The sequence below is a fragment of the Paramormyrops kingsleyae genome, chromosome 17 (genome assembly GCF_048594095.1).
Source record: "Paramormyrops kingsleyae isolate MSU_618 chromosome 17, PKINGS_0.4, whole genome shotgun sequence".
NCBI classification, from domain to species: Eukaryota; Metazoa; Chordata; class Actinopteri; order Osteoglossiformes; family Mormyridae; genus Paramormyrops; species Paramormyrops kingsleyae.
The window spans coordinates 1123808-1142327 of NC_132813.1; the positions used below are offsets into that span (position 1 = coordinate 1123808).

General features: G+C 49.0%; 2 protein-coding genes across 4 annotated transcripts; one reads left to right on the plus strand and one right to left on the minus strand.

The window, feature by feature from the left end:
* The first annotated feature begins 36 nt into the window (after nucleotides 1-36).
* tekt1 (tektin 1) lies at nucleotides 37-5352 on the plus strand. Of its 2 annotated transcripts, XM_023792567.2 has the most exons (8): nucleotides 37-785; nucleotides 1339-1578; nucleotides 1774-1939; nucleotides 2086-2214; nucleotides 2368-2508; nucleotides 2997-3222; nucleotides 4262-4458; nucleotides 4832-5352. In XM_023792567.2, exons 2-8 carry the CDS (start codon nucleotides 1389-1391, stop codon nucleotides 4989-4991), a joined length of 1209 nt encoding a protein of 402 aa, XP_023648335.1. In that variant the 5' UTR covers nucleotides 37-785; nucleotides 1339-1388; the 3' UTR covers nucleotides 4992-5352. The 2 variants fall into 2 exon arrangements, with proteins under 2 accessions (XP_023648335.1, XP_023648336.1); XM_023792568.2 differs by lacking the exon at nucleotides 37-785 and having other exon boundaries at nucleotides 1428-1578; nucleotides 1779-1939.
* A 1392-nt stretch (nucleotides 5353-6744) lies between these two features.
* xaf1 (XIAP associated factor 1) lies at nucleotides 6745-9392 on the minus strand. 2 transcript variants are annotated; one of them, XR_011983283.1, is made up of 8 exons: nucleotides 9217-9392; nucleotides 8756-8891; nucleotides 8311-8367; nucleotides 7856-8056; nucleotides 7568-7635; nucleotides 7288-7470; nucleotides 7041-7123; nucleotides 6745-6865 (listed from the first exon to the last, which is right to left on the minus strand). XR_011983283.1 is itself a non-coding variant. In XM_072701353.1 (8 exons), the coding sequence occupies exons 1-7, from the start codon at nucleotides 9255-9257 to the stop codon at nucleotides 7076-7078; spliced, it is 777 nt and encodes a 258-aa protein (XP_072557454.1). In that variant the 5' UTR covers nucleotides 9258-9388; the 3' UTR covers nucleotides 6745-6865; nucleotides 7041-7075. The 2 variants fall into 2 exon arrangements, 1 of the variants encoding a protein (XP_072557454.1); XM_072701353.1 differs by having other exon boundaries at nucleotides 7813-8056; nucleotides 9217-9388.
* Nucleotides 9393-18520: the final 9128 nt, after the last annotated feature.

The window sequence follows — 18520 nt, forward strand, 5'->3', positions numbered from 1 at the left end:
GCGAATTTCTATTAAAATAATTTGCTTCAGCGTTTTAGGGAAGTTCTATATGTTTTACTGTCGGTTGCCTGAACGGCAACTTACTGTTAAGCGTCTATATAATACAAAAACTCACGAAATCATGTGTTTTTATTTAATTATATATTTAAACCCTTGAAGCTCAGGGTAGTGAAGGGGATCTTCGCTGCCACTGCTCTCTGTGACTCTCTTAGGAGAAGAAAGTCCTCGCATGTCATTTCCCCATAGGCCACATTAGAAACTCTGAATAAATCTCGAGAGATGAATTAGAAATTAGAATGTTGACATGGAATTTCGAGTATACTGACCAAACTTCTGATTGTCTGGGAAAGCCCCTTCCTAGAATCAGCAAGGGTTTTTATGTAAAATACCGATTGAGTTGACATTCAATGATGCTTCTATATAGTACGTCATGAATACGACTACAGAATGTACATTCATGAAACCACGTACTTCTTCGCGAATGAAAGTGTTTCCTTGGTGATAAGACTTTTAAATATTTTCTTGATGAAATGCTATCAAACTCATAAAAGTTAAAATAAAAACTGACAAGTGAACGTGTTGCCCATGTGAGGACGTATCATTGAAGGCGGCGCTTCTCCGGTCTCGGCGCCCGTTGCTATGGTAACCGTCTGTTTACACGCCCGAGCACTTTGCGGCTGCGACCCGGACATCCTGAAAGACTGATTTAAAAAACATTTATTGTAATTATACCCTAAACGCTGGAGTGAGGAGCGCTCCCTGAAAGTGCAGCTTGCCCTGCCAAGGTAATTCTCTTGACGGTCTTTTTCAGCCTGACACTAAACACAGTTTCGTTCGATTTTTACGGCATCAAGCTGCTTTTAACGAAGTTACAGGGATCCCAGCTCTTTTCATGTATTTTATATTTTGAAACGGGAATATTACAAGTATGAATACATGACTCATGCCAACTTTCTGCATTGCACTACTTGAATGTGTAAAAATTGCTGTATTTTGTCACACACCTCGTACTGCTCTCTCTTGTGATTCTTGTATTTCTTCTCGGTCTGTCTTATGCCCTTACCGTTACCGTTACCGTTACCGTTAGTTGTCTATTGTTATGGTGTCATTAAAAATCTCCCCTGGCCTTGGTCGTAACAATAAACATAAAGAAGAAAGAAGATAATACAGAAAATGTCTTGCAGAGGGATTCCTCTTTGTACACTGTAATGTGATTATCTAATGTTAGGTGTGTTTTTTCAAGTAAAATGTTAGGTGTGTTTTTTTCAAGTAAAAGTAGACCGTTGACACTACCAGCCTCGTAAGCAAACTGACCAAACTGAACACCTGTCTTGCAAGGACTCATCTAATAGAACCACAGATCTCTGCAGTCAGACGTTCGGGGAGAAATGTCCCATCTCACGAAAGCAGCATCCAAGTTCCTGCCCTCAGAATGGCGTCAGGCAAACCAGGAGCATTATGGGAATGCCAATGCCGAGCTTTCGCGATCGGAGCGTTTAATTGCAGCAAGCAAAAGGCTGGTCGAAGAAAGTGACAAGGCAGTTCAGCGCATGCAACAGGATGTCAATAAGAGGCTGGGTAAGTAAGGACTGACTGAGTATTTTAATGTCATGCTAGTTTATGCCAGTTTATGATTGCATTAATTTTCTTACAGGTGTATGTTGTCTCCCCCTTTCGGCTGTCCCGTTTTCGGAATTTGAGTAATTAGCAGCCTGAGCTAGATTTCACTGGGGGTGACCCCCTCCTCTGCTGAACTTGTATTTCTGTGCTCAGAGCAGAGGATACAGGATATTCGGTTCTGGAGGCAAGAGCTGAATCTGAGTCTGGAGAACATGGTTCTGGAGGTGGAGGCACTGCTCACGCTCCGAACGCGGCTGGAACGAGCACTGGCGGGCTGCTCCGAGCCCCTGGATGTCACTCTTCAGTGTCTGGCTGAGAGGTGAGTGGGATTCGCCATGTTCACGGCCTGTCTGCTTTGTGTAGGGCTTCAGCCCCTCCTTCCTCCCCCTAACATGCTGTGTGTGTGTGTGTGTGTGTGTGTGCGTGTGTGTGTGTGTGCGTGTGTGCGTGCCTGCACACACTCAGGGAGAATCGTGTCGGCATCGACCTGGTGCATGATGAGGTGGAAAAGGAGCTGAAGAAGCAGAAGGAAGTGATTGAGTCTGTGTCTGCGCTGCTTCAGCGGACCCTGGAGCAAACTACTGAGCAGATCCGGTAAAACCAGGGGGCCAGAGATGTCTAGCTGCCTTTAGACTCTGTGCTGTCTGTGGTTTGTGTTGACTCTTGTTTTCAGATAAAATTTAATGATAAATTGCTGTAAAAATGCCAATATTTTGTGTGTGTGTGTGTGTGTGTATCTGTGTCCAGACTGAATCGCTCCATGAAATATTGGCTGGAAAAGGACCTAAGGGACAAGTTTCAAGCTGAGCAGATCGATGATCACTGCTGCATCCTCAGCAGGAGCTCTGCCGAGGCCCCCCCCGCTGAAGGGGGCACCACAGCCCCGGGGTGAGCTGGGGGCTGAAGCTCAGGGTAGTGAAGGGGATCTTCGCTGCCACTGCTCTCTGTGACTCTCTTAGGAGAAGAAAGTCCTCGCATGTCATTTCCCCATAGACCACATTAGAAACTCTGAATAAATCTCGAGAGATGAATAAGAAATTAGAATGTTGACATGGAATTTCGAGTATACTGAATTGTCTGGGAAAGCCCCTTCCTAGAATCAGCAAGGATTAAAAGAGAACCGGATTGATGATGTTGATTTACGCCTCAGTTTTAACATCCGCTGGTTTGTAAGCAGACAGTAATTTCATGGTTTCCTGTCACCTGCATGTATTATTGTCATAAAGCTAAATCAAGGTGTGCTGAGTTTTTTTTTATAAGCAGTCATTGTCCTGCTAGGTACCAAAACACAGGTGAATGTTTGCTTTATCCTGGGATTTTAAGCACAGGAATCTTCGTTCTGGCTTCTCTGTTTTTTGGGTTTGATTTCGCTGCAGTGCCACCCTGACGCCGAAGGAGTGGGAGTTTTTCTCAGAGCAGAACGTCCGCAAGGCGGAGCGCGAGAAGAACAACTCCGCCTCGCTGCGCGCCCTGGCTGAGAGCCTGCTGGAGCAGACAGGCTCCGATCTGCGCCACATGCAGCTGGCTGTGGAGGCAGCGCTGGAGCGCCGTGTCCAGGAGACCAAGGCCGCCAAGCAGCTGCTGGAGGATCGGCTGTACAAGGTGCTCGTCTCCAGTGCCTGTACAAGGTGCTCGTCTCCAGTGCCTGTACAAGGTGCCCGACCCCAGTGCCTGTACAAGGTGCCCGACCCCAGTGCCTGTACAAGGTGCCCGACCCCAGTGCCTGTACAAGGTGCCCGACCCCAGTGCCTGTACAAGGTGCCCGTCCCCAGTGCCTGTACAAGGTGCCCGTCCCCAGTGCCTGTACAAGGTGCCCGTCCCCAGTGCCTGTACAAGGTGCCCGACCCCAGTGCCTGTACAAGGTGCCCGTCCCCAGTGCCTGTACAAGGTGCCCGTCCCCAGTGCCTGTACAAGGTGCCCGTCCCGAGGGCCTGTACAAGGTGCCCGACCCCAGTGCCTGTACAAGGTGCCCGTCCCCAGTGCCTTTACAAGGTGCCCGTCCCGAGGGCCTGTCCGTAGGTGCACGTCCCTGGTACCCATCCTGGGTCTGTCCCGGATGCCTAGCGATGAGGACTGGCACAACAGGCCAGCCAACAATTGTGGATATGAGTCTAAAGAGGGGACCATGTGGTAACCTTGACTCAAAATAGAAATATGCATCTGTACGAATGGTTACAAATAACTACAGTGATCCCCGCCTATCTCGGAAGTTAGGTTCCAGACCCATCAGCGATAGGTGAAAATCCACAATATAGAAAGACCGTATAAATAAACATTTTTATAGTTTCAGCCTTAAAATGCCCCCCCCCACTCGCTTTGAATGCATGTAAACTTATTAAAACACACTTTGTAAACACATATGATATGTGGAAGTCGTGCTAAGGATATGAGTAACATAATAATAATAATAATATGTATGTGTATATATACATACACACACATCGCAGAGAACTGTGATGCATCGGGGAAAAGTCTGCGATATAACGGGGGCTGTATAGGGAAAAAATATCAGGTAAGCAGCTGACCTCTCGTCTGGCGAATTGATCTCGTCTCATATTTCCGCAGGAATATGACATTTGTGGAAAGGCGGCGTGCCATGTAATATTAACGGCCCTGGGTCGACCTTGTCCTGCTCCTTCAGGTTCTGGAGGAAATAGGCAGCCTGGAGATGAGCATGGCGACACTGCGGGCGGCCATCGCGGACAAGCGGGCCCCGCTGAGTGTGGCCCAGGCCCGCCTGGAGGTGCGAGGCAGGAGACCCCATGTAGAGCTTTGTCAGGACGACGCCCAGGTGCAGCTCCGCACTGAGGTCCGGGAGCTCAGCAGCCATGTGCAGAGGTGGGCAGGAGCCAACTCTCTCCTGTCTCCTTCAGGGTCCTCTGAGTCATAACATATTATAATAATCATCATTAGGGCTCCAAGTGTCATTGCTGGGGGGCGCCACTAGAGATTCTACGCCCCATGGAAGCATTTCATACTGGGCCCCCGACTCAAATCCACGCAATTATGGTCCAGATTTTTAGGGCCCTTGGAATTGTCCTCCTTTACGGGGTCTCTGACTGGAGGTGTCGAATCCCTATTGTTTTTGTTCTGTTGTATTACTATCATTAAGCTTTTTGTGTACTAAGTCAAAATCTTCAGTTAAGCAATTGTAATTAAGCGGTTGCATGGAAGCATTTTATCCCATTTTAGCAGCAGTTTCTGTGCCCAGGATGAGCGAGACCCTGTCACTGTCGGAGGCAGAACTCCAGGCCCTGACGCGCAGGCAGCTGGACCTGGAGGAGGAGATCCAAGTCAAGGCTCACTCGCTGTACGTGGACGAAGTCGTCTGCACCCGCCTCTGGCAGTCTGTTGTCATCCACGCTTTCTGAGGTGGAGTCTGGGAGAGACAGACGGATGCAGTTCGTCTGCATGGGGACGGGGGCCTGTTCATCGGAAACAAGAAATACCTGAACGACACGAACTCGGACAGATCTATCATCTTGGGTTTAGTTTTTCTTGCGGGGTGTGAAGCTGACAAACAGTCATCGCATAACACGGCTCTGGTCACTGGTCATGTTTTGATAGTGTGTGACTGTGAAGACCCTGGTGGGGCTACTGTCTGTCCAGCTGGTCCTTGTGCTGCACATGTCCACACACATGCATATGGACACCACGCTCTTCTTTAACCCTAATTATCATTACTTTGATCAAACTGATGTTTCTAAATCTTAATAAATGAATGAATCTTTACCTAGTTTGAGTATTATTAGCCTCAGTAGGACAGTTTTTCCTCTGTCCTACCTTACAAAACTGAAGTAGCTTCTCTGGCGGCTGATGTCCATGCAGCTGCCTGTATTGTGATGTCAGCATTGGCAGGTACTCGCCCACTGATTGGCAGAAACGTCTCAGGTCCGCCAGGTACTCGCCCACTGATTGGCAGAAACGTCTCAGGTCCGCCAGGTACTCGCCCACTGATTGGCAGAAACGTCTCAGGTCCGCCAGGTACTCGCCCACTGATTGGCAGAAACGTCTCAGGTCCGCCAGGTACTCGCCCACTGATTGGCAGAAACGTCTCAGGTCCGCCAGGTACTCGCCCACTGATTGGCAGAAACGTCTCAGGTCCGCCAGGTACTCGCCCACTGATTGGCAGAAACGTCTCAGGTCCGCCATTGCGGAGACAAACATCTGGGAAACAGCGAACCAAGGCAGGCCTCTCTCTCTCAATCCCCTGTCCCTCACTGGGCCAGCAGATAAGCTGTGAAACACTGCACAGGCTCTTCAGTGTGACCGGTTTTGTTCTGGACTGTGGACGTGTTTGCCTTCACTTAACATTACTGAGGCCGTGCCCGGTTTCATGAATGTGCTGAAGGGTAATGATCCCTAGCAGACCGGGCCCCCGTTCCCCGCCGAGAGGACCTGACCTTTGACCGCCCAGCATTCGTCACCTGTCACATGGCAGCTGGACATTTGGGTCTCCTCGTTTGTGCATATGAGCAACAACACCAGGGTTGAAGGCCACAGCTTGTGCAGTGTTGACTGTTTACAAGACGTTATGAAAACTCATAATAATAAATAGCTTCTTCTGCAATAGAGTAATTGATCATATGAGAACTTGGAAGACACATGCAATTCATTTAGGGCCTACAAACCTGACCAAGATAAGCAGCTGTGAGATGGATGGATGGGGTTAATGTAAGTAGGAGGTTTGGGCTGTAGTCAGATTATAATCCAAATGAGTGTCATGGCCGCCTGTGATGAACAGCTGGCAGAACTGGGTCGCTGATTGCTGGGAGATAAAAACAAATGTGATGGCATGTGACAGCGCAGGGACCCTGGGGGGTAACGACTGGAAGCTGAGGGTGTCACCGAGGCAGTGAGGTGAGGTCTGAGCGCAAATGCGACCCATGGACCTTATGAAGAGGGATCACTCACTGCTGCTTATGGGTCTTATGATCAAATGGCAGACTGGTACCTGGAAAGGTGACGCTTATCACAAACCTAAAGAGGTACAGGAGACTGAAAGGTATTTCTTGCAGTCAAACATCTGCCAAAAGGTAATTTGTAGTTTAGCCTATGAGAGGCAGCACAGAACACAAGGCTGGAGTAGAACTTTTATTATGACAGCACCCGGAGACAGGAAGGTCGCAATCTGCTTTGGTTTATTAGGAATTTATTAGAAATCTCTTCAACGACATTTTATACACATATCAGAAGTGGCTTTTCACCATTCAAGCGTTTGATGAGTGTCTATAAATGGGTGACCCTGTAAGCAAAACCAGAAAGAGTTTTGTCAGGTGGCAGCATCTACCTTCTCTCTAGATACGCCTGTTCTTGGCCAATGTCGACTATAACTACTCCATAATGTGAGATCAGGGTGAAACCAGCGCTGAAAATGTGGTAATGTCTGTGAGGCGGATCATTTAACGTAGGAGACTCACCACAGCACATCGTCCTCTGGATGGTTCTCCCAGTGTCAGTTGGCAACAGACTTTCTCAGGTTTTCAAATAAGCGACATTTGTACTTCAGTGAGGAGAAAAGCAGCAGTTATTAGTGACTCAGCTGACATAACAATCCAGCAGGTGACCGCTTTTAATTTCCCGTCATTAAAGGATAATCAGGCCACGTTCGCCTATGCTGAGGGGCGTGGCCAAAGGCTGGCCGGTGTCCGGTGTACGCTGGCATACCTCATGCCGCTGCAGTGTGACCTGCGGCAGAGCCAAATGGCAGAGGGGGCATGTGCTGATCTCGCCCATGTCCTTCTCCTTTGATGTTTTGCGTCCTTGTAGGGAGAATGATGTGATCTGGTACAAGTCTGGGTCCTCAGCATCCTCAGTCTCACTAGGGGGTGACGATGCGAGGCATTCCAGCTGAGAGGAGTAGGACAAAGCAGAGGTGGTGTGCAACCAGACACTTAGCTTTCTTGGTTTCTTAGATACTAAGTCTTGAAGGTGTCTCTCTGCTGACCTGGTGTTTCTGCATCTGGGCCACAGAGACAGATTCCATGCACTTGAAACACCGCTGGAATTGGGACTCTGTAACCAAACCGCAAAAACACTTTTATCCATAAGATGTTTATCACTGGATTCATTTGCTCTTTATTTGGAATATTCATAGAACGTTTCACATCCCATATGAAAAATGCATATATAAGGTGGATCTCTGTCAGATGTGTGAATAGCAGAGAGCCACAAATGGAAGAGCAGACTGACTTTGATTTGTCTTGGCGGCCCCTGCAGCATTCTGGCTGGTCACCTTCGATGGAATGCCCCCTTGTGGCCTGGTGGAACAAGACGTCGAATGGGCATCCATGTCCTGCAGCTTGACGTAGCGGTTGCAGTCTGGGCACAGCTCTGTCCGGCTGCCACAGGCGCTGATGTGCTCTGCCAGGCTCCGGAAGGGCAACTGGAGCTGGCAGAACTGACAGCACTGCAATCTGTCCTCACATTCATTTTCCTGGGGGAATAAGAGAAAAGAAATTAGCTGGATTTGGAATCTGGGGGGAGGGAGAAAAAGGCAACGCAGGTAAATGTGCTGTGTATATGAGTCAGAGCTGCTTGTCGCCCCCGGCAGACGTGCCAATTATTGTACTCAGAAGCTTTCTGAGAAAAAACATTGACATTTTGAACCTGTTTTTGCTCAATTAGTGGCGACCAGGAAAAGCGCGGCTTAGTTTGGGAGGCGTTCTACGCCGGCCAAGGTGAACGTACCTGGTGATCCTGCAGACGGCAACGCTCCAGTTTTTTTTTGCACTGTGTGCACCTGACCTGTGGTAAACAGATCCCAAACACAGCTTAGAGCAGAAGCGTGGAGCATCTGAACATCTCCGTGGACCAGTTTTGGAGCCCTGCTCTCTCACTTAGTCGCACAGACGTGTTAGTTGGTGCAGTCTGGGTTAGTGGTGGGCAGTCTGGGTTAGTGGTGGGCAGTCTGGGTTAGGGTTGGGCAGTCTGGGTTAGTGGTGGGCAGTCTGGGTTAGTGGTGGGCATCAAGGAGGTAATTAGCAGGCAGCACGGTGTCAAAGAGCAGAGCTCATAAATAACGTGGGGCAATTCTCTGCCTGTTAAGTGGAATTCCACCAGAATGTCACTGTCAGTCAGCCTCGTCACCCCCGGTCCATGTCACTCAGACACAGAGAAGAAGCCCGGATCTGACCTGAGTGTGCTGTTCGGACCTGTGCTGCTCCATCTCGTCCCGGGGCACCGGCTCCCCACAGTCCGGACACAGGCTCAGGAAGCGACGGCAGTGGGACTCGTGCAGCACAAAGTTACCTGCGGCCACATCCTTTTTGCTGAGGGGGGGGGGGCAGGTTTACTATGTAAACAGACGGGGAATTGATAACGAGTACAACAGCAACTCATTCACTCGTGGGAGGCCTGTATTCTGAAACCCTTGGAAGTCAGTAATTACATCAGGCAAATAATTTTCTTGTCAACTGACATTACAGTCAGTAACTGACATTACAGTCAGAGGGTTAGTCCTTCAGCGTACAAACAAGGCAGATTTGCAACATCACCCAGCATTTAATCAGCTTTAAAGAGGCCGATGTCTCACCCTTTCTTAGTGAACTTCTCTTACTTCATTATATCATTTATTAATAATTGTTTGGTTCTTACCAGTGGGCACAAAGTCTGTACTCTTCCTTGTTTTCCTCCATGTCTGCTAAAATGGCTGTTTCTCACTTTCGTTTCATCTGCTTTAATGAAAAGAAACTGAAAGTACTTAAGGTCTGACTCACCTTCAGAGCTGATTGGCTGGGTAACCCTCCCAGTTCTGTTTACAGTTTACCTGATAAGTTTTTATGGTTGTCAATAAGTTTATTTAAAAGTTTAGCTGTAATAAGTGAAAGAACATGTAATCTATATTATATCAAAATTCATACACATTTTAGCCAACAAATAGGCTCCAGACCGAATAGGATAAGCGGTTTCAGAAAATGGATGAATGGATGGAATTTTCACTCACTTTTCCATGACTGACTGGCACATTTCCATGACTATGCTTTTGCAGAAGCATCAGTCTACATCATACATAAGAATAAAAAATCTGTGAAAAAAATTACCCCTAGTGAAAAACTACATGATGTGAACAAGATGTGAAATGATTACATTATGCCCTGACTTTAACACATTTAACAAAATCTATTTTTTCTGAATTGATTTTACATTAATCACATATTATTATGCTGTTATAAAATTCCCCCCCATGACTTTTCCATTCCATGATTTTTTTCACGTTTTCTTTTTTCATTCGGTTTTATTTTCTGTAAAGGATTCAGCTTGTTCATTCATCCCAGAAGTAGCGGACTCGTTCCACTTCCTCCATCTCCGATGTAAGTGTGATGCTTCCCCTTCCGTGTTTCCTGGAAACCTTCGACTGAGCTGCTCCCATTTCAAAAATCCGGAATCTCAGCACAGGAAGCGGGTCGCCCCCCCCCCCCCCCCCCGCCCCGAGGCTTCCTCACTCTTTACTTTGTGGTGTCTCCACGGTGTGTGCATGTCTGGCCTCCTTCGCAGGATCTCCAGAGGATGGCCAGGGAGTGGGAGGAGCAGCAGGTCTCCTCACAGAAGGCGCTGGCCCCGCTGGAGGCCAGCAGGAGGTCCGCGGTGTCCCGGTGCAGCCGCCTCCTTCAGGTACAGCCACCTACTAGCCAATGCCGTATTTTCACTCGAGCCAATCAGGTTTAAGTAATCCAACAACTGATGCCCAGCAACAACAAATCTGGGTTACAAGTGAAATGATCCCCCTTCTGCCCTATTTTAAGATGTACACCAGGGAGACTCAAATCACGGTCCTCAAAGTCCAAGCACTGCTGATTTCCCAGCCTTCCTTTACCTGTGAGCCAGGTGTGAAGCCTCTGGCCAATCAGAATCAGTCATTATTAACCTAACTACCTGGGAGAACTGAAACCAAGGCCTGGATTTGGAATCGAGGGCCAGATCTGAAAAGCCCTGACATACACATACAAGTAAGAGTGAAGCTTGAGGCCTGAGCATAGGCTGAACCGTTTATCCAGTGTCCCTGGACCTTGGTCAAGGGTCCAATGGCAATGTGAGTATTCTGCAGAAAAGGGGATTTGAACCACCAACCTCCTGATGACAGGCACAGGAGCCTCAGTGAGTCATACACCCCCCTATATGTCCATCTGAAGGGCATATTATACTACACACCCCCCGTTGCTCAGCCTGACCTTCTACAGGCTTGCACAACCACAGCATGCACAGATATGCAATGCTCTTCTTACATCCCTCGTGATCTTCACAAACTGGCCCCAGCAGAGTCACTCCTTTCAGCTTGGCAGGCATTCGCATCAGTCTTGTGTGGTTCTAGCTATAAAGACCAATTTACAAGCCCTCTGCTGACACCCGCATGTTCAACGATGCTAAAATTCAAGCCGTAATCACAGGAATGCTGCTCCGGATGGATGTACCTCTGTTATCCGGCACAGATAGATGCGGATGTTGAGTTACGCATTACTTCGGATATTTATTTTAGCAGTATGGGCAAGGGAGACCTGTCATCCGCTCATGGTTACTATTCTGTCCTCAATGTGTGCGTCCGTACACAAATCGACAGATAGTGAACAAACTTCAGAGAAAGTCAGGAGCTAGAGTAGAACTGAATGATCTTTACTGTTGTTTTCATTCTCATGAACAACTTGTAAAACTGAAATACAGAAAAACGTAGGACTAATCACTGATTGTTATTTAGAAAACATATATACGATAATGTAAATAATAGCTATGAAATTATAAGCGTACAAATATTGTATTCAAAGGTTGTATAAATAGCTGTATATAACTTGTAGCTAATCTAAACAGATGTTTAACATCAGCAGCATTTCTGTGTAAACTATTTTAATATAACACATCAAGCGCGTTTTATGAACAGCTGTGTAATAGTACAATCGATTATATATACGAATTCAACTCACAAGTGATACTTTTCCAAGGCACAAACAGCGAGTAAATCAGCCAAAAAATACCGAATTACTCTGGAACGCCAGTAGGGGGAGCAAAAGCGCTACAAATAAAACACGTCATCGTAGAACATGGTATTTGTAGCGCTTTTCCTCCCCCTACTGGCGTTGCAGAGTAATTCGGTATTTTTGCAGAACTGCTGTGGTTCTTCTCGACCTCCTGGTAGGTCTGCATCAGTAATACTCAGATATCCTCAGTTCAGCCAGTGAAGCTACATTTATAGTTTGCAGTTATTGCAATGCAACTTAGTTCCAGCACGTGTGTGTGTATATATATATATATATATATATTAGATATATATCAGATTAAATTAGCATAATGGGGGATGAAGGAAAATGTGGGCAGATCCAATATTTAAAACTTTTTAAAAAATATTTAAAGTTGGCACTTTGGAGCTTAGTCAAATTCACAGGTCGTTGCCATGGAACCTGTGTGGGGATGTTTTTGTCGGATTTAAACTGATTTTAGTCCAACCACGTAGACCGATGTCTGATGACATCATCCTGCTCTGGTTTTGGGATTTGCAGAAGATAAAAAGGTCAGAAGATAAAAGAGGTTTGATTGTTACCTTTGAATGTCCGGATAGCTTAGAGAAAGATGGTGAGTAGAAGTGGGAAAATGCACTTTCATTGTAAACCTGTGTCTCTTGTCCAGTTTGTTTTCTGGTTCCAGTAAAGGTTTGAAGGGATGTTTGTCTATCAGGTGGATCACCTAGACACCCCATGTGACATCAAAGCCAGCACGAGGCATAAACTGGTTGGCTGGTTTCACTATGCCTGGGGTGTGGGTTCTCTTCAGGTAGGGGCTGGTCTGTTTGTTTTTGGGGCCCCACTCACAAAGTGACTTTGGGCCCCCCAGACTCTCTCAGATGTTTCAAAAGCGAAATAAATAGCTAGCAAGTGGCAGGGGCGCCGCCAGGGGGGGAAAGGTTAGAACGATTCTAGGGGCCCAGCACTGACATGGGGCCCTGTTAGGGGCTTTACCTTTTCGCAAAAAGGGGGAGGGGGGGGGGCAAAATTCTAATCTTTCATGGGGCCCAAGATTTCTGGCGGCGCCCCTGGCAAGTGGAGTCAGAAGATCAGCTGGATAGCTGGTTAGTGGAACACAATGCTTTAGCATCGGCTAAATTAGGAGTGGGTTTAATATGAGGTGTAGTGACTGTTAGTGGCCGGGGGGGGGGGGGCGCGCGCCACAGTTCAGGGGCCCCACATAAATGCCCGGTTTGCGTGGTAGTGGACAGCGCCCCTGTCTCCAGGTCAGAGGTGCCTACCAGCAACAGCTCCCAAGCAAATTCACAGACCGTCGGGTCAGGCTGGAGGAAGCGAGGGGGGAGCCGCACGCCATAGGGGCCGCCAACGTCCAGCTCAAGTAAGACACTGAAACTAGGAGGAAAGAGCATATGGAGAAACAGCGCCTCCTACAGGAACTGGAGCTTATGCGTCAGCAGCATCAGGTACAATTCAACGGTGCTCTGCCTGCAGTCTTCAGTTTGAAAACTGCTTTAAGTGATACGGTAACAGAAAAGAGGCAGAACATGACAGGAAAGTGATGGTGGGGGATTTAGCAAAAGTGTCTGAACTGGCTTGTATGGCATTTGGAGATTGGCCACCACACAAACCGCTGATTCTGCCTGCACGGCCTGGAGTTAATAACAGACCTGCTCTTTCTCCCCTGCCCCGGGGTCATTAAGGGTTTATTACCAGCGTGTCTGACATCTATGACTTCTGTAGGCGATGGAAGCAGAGGGTGGCTTATCAGTAATTCTGGAACGCCAGAGTGAGACTGTTGGCTGCCTTGAACCGAACACCGAGACTCAGGCGCTCAGAGGGGCCACAAAGGCTCACCTCTGAACGCTCAGAGGGGCCACAAAGGCTCACCTCTGACGCTCAGAGGGGCCACAAAGGCTCACCTCTGAACGCTCAGAGGGGCCACAAAGGCTCACCTCTGACGCTCAGAGGGGCCACAAAGGCTCACCTCTGACGCTCAGAGGGGCCACAAAGGCTCACCTCTGAACGCTCAGAGGGTCTCTCCCCGCCAGGGTGTGGCACCTAGTGGCCCGCTCCCCCGCAAAGCGAAGGCCAGAATTTAATTTGTGTATTCCTTCACATCAACCTGTCGGTCTTGCAATCAAGGCATTGACGTCTCGACAATGACATCGCACGAAGCGATTTTCCATATACGATTCAGACGGGAAATTAAATTCACTGCCATTAAAGTTAATGAATGTTACTGGATACTGTAGTAATGTTCTCATGAATGTCAGAGCAGAGCAGAAAAAGGATTACAATAGACTGAGGCACAAAACATGGATGTATGTTAACGTTTCTTTTACAGTTGGCACATCAGGTGATCTCTTGTGCTCCTCCCTGATCTTCAGGCTGGGGTATTTCAGCATGGAAGACTTCCTTATATACGCTTAGTGCTATTGTGATGAGCGTTCGTGCTGTGGAAACACTGTGAGGTCAATGCTCATAAACTGATGTAAGGGCCCTTTAAGAAAAGCTAACAAAATTGAATTTGGAAAAAAAACCCTAAACAACAAACACAATGGTCTTTAACCTAGACACATCAACCACTTCCTAGAGGAAATGTCTCCAATCCCCGCAGCTCTCCTTAAGTCACCCAGCTGACCCTATTTAAACCCCGATATGGCGATCAGTCGCATTGGGGTCAGCTGGGTCACATTACTTGTGGCTTTTGCTGGCACCAGGCTGCTCATCAGTTACCATGGAGATGCAAATGAGGGAAAAAAACAAACTCAGCCCCTTGTAGATTTTCTGCCTCCCATCAGCCTCACTGTCCATTTCTGTGTGGACACAGAGATCAGAGGAAGAGCTTCGTGAGGTGCGGGCAGACCTCCTGAGCAGAGACGGAGAGGTGCGGGCAGACCTCCTGAGCAGAGACGGTGAGGTGCGGGCAGACCTCCTGAGCAGAGACGGTGAGGTGCGGGCAGACCTCCAGAGCAGAGACGGTGAGGTGCGGGCAGACCTCCTGAGCAGAGACGGTGAGGTGCGGGCAGACCTCCAGAGCAGAGAAGGTGAGGTGCGGGCAGACCTCCTGAGCAGAGACGGTGAGGTGCGGGCAGACCTCCAGAGCAGAGAAGGTGAGGTGCGGGCAGACCTCCTGAGCAGAGACGGTGAGGTGCGGGCAGACCTCCAGAGCAGAGAAGGTGAGGTGCGGGCAGACCTCCTGAGCAGAGACGGTGAGGTGCGGGCAGACCTCCAGAGCAGAGACGGAGAGGTGCGGGCAGACCTCCTGAGCAGAGACGGTGAGGTGCGGGCAGACCTCCTGAGCAGAGACGGTGAGGTGCGGGCAGACCTCCAGAGCAGAGACGGTGAGGTGCGGGCAGACCTCCTGAGCAGAGACGGTGAGGTGCGGGCAGACCTCCAGAGCAGAGACGGTGAGGTGCGGGCAGACCTCCTGAGCAGAGACGGTGAGGTGCGGGCAGACCTCCAGAGCAGAGACGGTGAGGTGGGAAGCGGTCGCTGGGAGCCTTGGGCTGAAAGTGCAGATGGAGAAGGTGCGGCGAGCACTGATGAGCGGCGGCCACAGGGAGGCGCTGCTGAGTGAGGACATCACGAGCTTGCAAGCTTGAGACTGTCCAGCTGACTCAGAGCATTTTAAACTACCTCCAGCAGTATGACGATAAAGACAAGCCTCAGGGTGAACACTCAGAAGTACTGACACAGGGTATGTTTCGCAAAAGCATAGTTCCAACAAAATTTGCAATTTACATAGTTGGAACCATAGTTTTCCATTTCAGGCACACTAGCTGAAATGATGACTCTGTCTTTGCCTCTCTCCTTATAGGGCTGGTATTCAGCGTGCACTGGGCTGAAATATACCTCAGTAAAAATGCGAAAATCAGTCTGGGTTTCTACAGATGGCCGTCTCTGGGGATTAATGTCTAGTGATGGACGCTCTGTGTGGTCCCAGGCTCGAGTCCTCCCATGTCGCCACGGCACAGCACGCCAAGAACTATGACACAGATGCAGCCAATCACAGAGCTGTGGAGTATCAGGTGACTGGCCCGAGATCGCCATCTACATATTGTTTGAGGTATTGCATGCTTGATGATTCCCAGTAATCGGACCCTCGTTTGTTCCTTTGCAGGTAGCCCAAAATCAGCTTCAGTCCCTTAATCTGGAAAATGAGGAACTGGGGGAACCCCTTTCCCACATGGGATCCAAAGGAGTAGTACATTTTCACGCTCTCTCACACTCACTGCTTCGATGCTAATTGCGATACACTTGGCTATAGCAATTGTGAAGCCTTGATCTATTTACTATTACTTGGAAGAACTATTTTCTACCGAGTCGATAAAGGCCATTGCGTACCTGTCTAGTCAAAATGGATCTTGTGTACTTACTTTAACTCTATGGCTATGCTATGCTTGCCATGATATTCATCTGCCTTAAAGCGAGGATGGAGTCCCAGAAGTGCAAACTCGCTTTGATTTATGACCGGATTCCAGACTTGTCCCACTTAGCATCCGGCTCCAACGGGCTCCAACGAGCTCTGCTGCACGTGCCGTGCCATCAGGAACTCCTACGAGCTCCCCGCATACTCACAGAGACCAACACCCATTTGACCTTTCAGCGCCCAGTGGTGCCGGGAGATTCTGGCTGCCTAAGACACAGTCTAAATGCTCCTCCCGGGATACTGACATGGCACGTGGTGTCGTGCTTTTTCCCCTCACTTGAACTTTTAATGAGAGTTAGTAGTCTGGAAGGAGACCGGAAGAGGGATTTGTGGTGCTAGGAGCCACCTCATTAGGGCTTTACCTGTATAATGATCTAGCTGCCACCTTGTGAAAGCTGCACAGAACAAGAAGATCAAAGGACGTGTCTGTGAACAGCTCTCTGGCTCAGCGCCATCCGCCGGAGCACTAATTAAAGTGAAAGGTTTGCCGGAGATGTCAAGAGCCTAACAAGAGCGTTCGATGGCGGTAGCAGCTGATAGCAACCGCTCGCCTCGTCGGGGAACAGGACTGCGAGTCTAGGTGTGCTAGACCAATGTGAGCCCAATGATTGCTCTCTGTTGCACTGATAGCCTCACATAACACCCACCCCCACTGCGATCCGGCCTCTTGTACTCAGGTGAAGACCGGTGGGATACCAGCCATCCTCTGGTGGGGGGGAGGGGGCTGGCTAGCGTGAATTCCACCCCCCCCCCCTCCCCTACCTCTTTCGGCACATTGCAGCAAGCAGGACTCCCGCCAACATCAGGGAAAATTGCCTTTTAACGGTATGTCGTGATGGGAGATCGATTCATCCTGTGGCTGGGATAATGATGAAAAATGAGCTGTCGGCGTGAGCGGGGTCCAAACCGCCTCTCGCCGTTTCACAGGAACCCTGACAGCTGCTGCGGGAAGACGGGCTCATCCGTACGGTGGCAGAAGGGCAGCGGAGCTCGCGGGAGAGAACACTAAAGCATCGGCTGCCTTATTTGTCCCAGATACTCTGTTGCATGCCGACCTTCCTCTCACCTTTAAATCAGCGCCTCTTCCCTGGCTGTAGACAGGGTCACGCTGCGTGTCCCTTCGATGGCGGGTACAGCGGGCCCCGCACTACTGTCTCACACAGACCCACTTTCGCTCCTCAATGTCTCGAGCAGAACACCATGCTGTTCAAACCTCTAATTAGACGCTCCCGACCATCCATCTAGCCTGACTGCCTCCCTCGGCTGGCACACTCTGCGCGCTCTGACCATTGTTCAAACTGCCCTACTCTCGTCTCTCTACGTCACGCAGAAGGCTGCGGTGCCCTCCTTCTGAGCATGGTTCTGTCCTTCCCTTACTCGCCTGCCCAACCTGTCCCACTGTCCTGAGCACGGCCCATGCTGGGCCACTCATGGCAGTGTGTCCAACTGTGCCAAGCCTTCCCAACCCCTACATTCACCCTTCTGCAAATGTGTTCTGGAAATGATTCTTTATCCCACCTTGACCAACAACAGAGTCCTTCTTTGAACTTGATACAGCCATAACACTCCTGCATTCCACTCCTACCATTTCACCTTGGTACAGTTGACTTCCTTTCTGTTATGCCGAGGCGTTTCCTCATGATGTCATGCTTTGTCCTTAATTAATTCCACACAGCTCCATACCAGGCCTTGCCTTTGTCATTTGGTTTCTTCTATGTGACTGCAGGTGCTTGAAAACGTTACGGCTCCTCCTGCAGGCCACCCAGAGTGCAGGGGCATGAGGCTGCCCTCCCCAGGGGACCGCAGTGTCATCACACATGAGTAAGAGCATAGTCCTGTCCCGATTGCCCCATACATGGTACCTCCTGCAGGGGGAACTCATGTTCAGGTTCCGGAATAAGATCTGAGTGTGTTTGTGTGTGCTGGAGAACTCAAGAACGCGAAAACGCTGTGGGAAACCACAAACCTCGGTTTGTTTACACCATGAGCACCACAGAATGTGCTGGGGTTCCTCTTCATTCATGTGAGAACCTGAAACGCGAGAGCGGCAGACTCCTCTGTTACGGTTAAGGATCCATTCAGCTTCCACTGCTGGTGTCACCATGTGCCCCGGGAGACCCTATCAGGAAACTCTCCAACGGACGATGAATATCCCCGGCCAAAACCAACACAAGGCATCGCCTGTGGCTCCGAGATTCAGATGGGAAGCAGGACACAGCAACACCAAAAGGACATGTGTAACGGGGGGGTTTCCTCTGTCGTGGGGGGGGTCATCTGAAGGCACTTGTGCCCACAAGCTGTCACATTAAATTGAGAAAAATTACAAGAACAGAATCATGTAAGATGTCAATCAAAACATTATTTTTGAAAACCATTATGTGAACTGAGTTCAAAGCTATCAAGATCCTTGTGATACATTTTGTGAAGGTCTACACCTCCTGTTCCTATGAGGCGCTGACAAACTCACCATATATTTTTTTTGTTGTAAAGTATCATAACGTCACGCCATTGTGAAGCA

What these genes read in the sequence shown, in the direction of transcription:
- tekt1 (XM_023792567.2), top strand. Translation starts at nt 1,389, where the DNA reads ATGTCCCATCTCACGAAAGCAGCATCCAAGTTCCTGCCCTCAGAATGG. An exon ending in CAAACTACTGAGCAGATCCG is followed by an intron (nt 2,215 to 2,367) that starts GTAAAACCAGGG and finishes ATCTGTGTCCAG; the next exon opens with ACTGAATCGCTCCATGAAAT. An exon ending in GGGGGCACCACAGCCCCGGG is followed by an intron (nt 2,509 to 2,996) that starts GTGAGCTGGGGG and finishes ATTTCGCTGCAG; the next exon opens with TGCCACCCTGACGCCGAAGG.
- xaf1 (XM_072701353.1), bottom strand. Translation starts at nt 9,257, where the DNA reads ATGGAGGAAAACAAGGAAGAGTACAGACTTTGTGCCCACTG. An exon ending in GGTCCGAACAGCACACTCAG is followed by an intron (nt 8,368 to 8,755) that starts GTCAGATCCGGG and finishes TGTTTACCACAG; the next exon opens with GTCAGGTGCACACAGTGCAA. An exon ending in GGCCGCCAAGACAAATCAAA is followed by an intron (nt 7,636 to 7,812) that starts GTCAGTCTGCTC and finishes GTTTGGTTACAG; the next exon opens with AGTCCCAATTCCAGCGGTGT.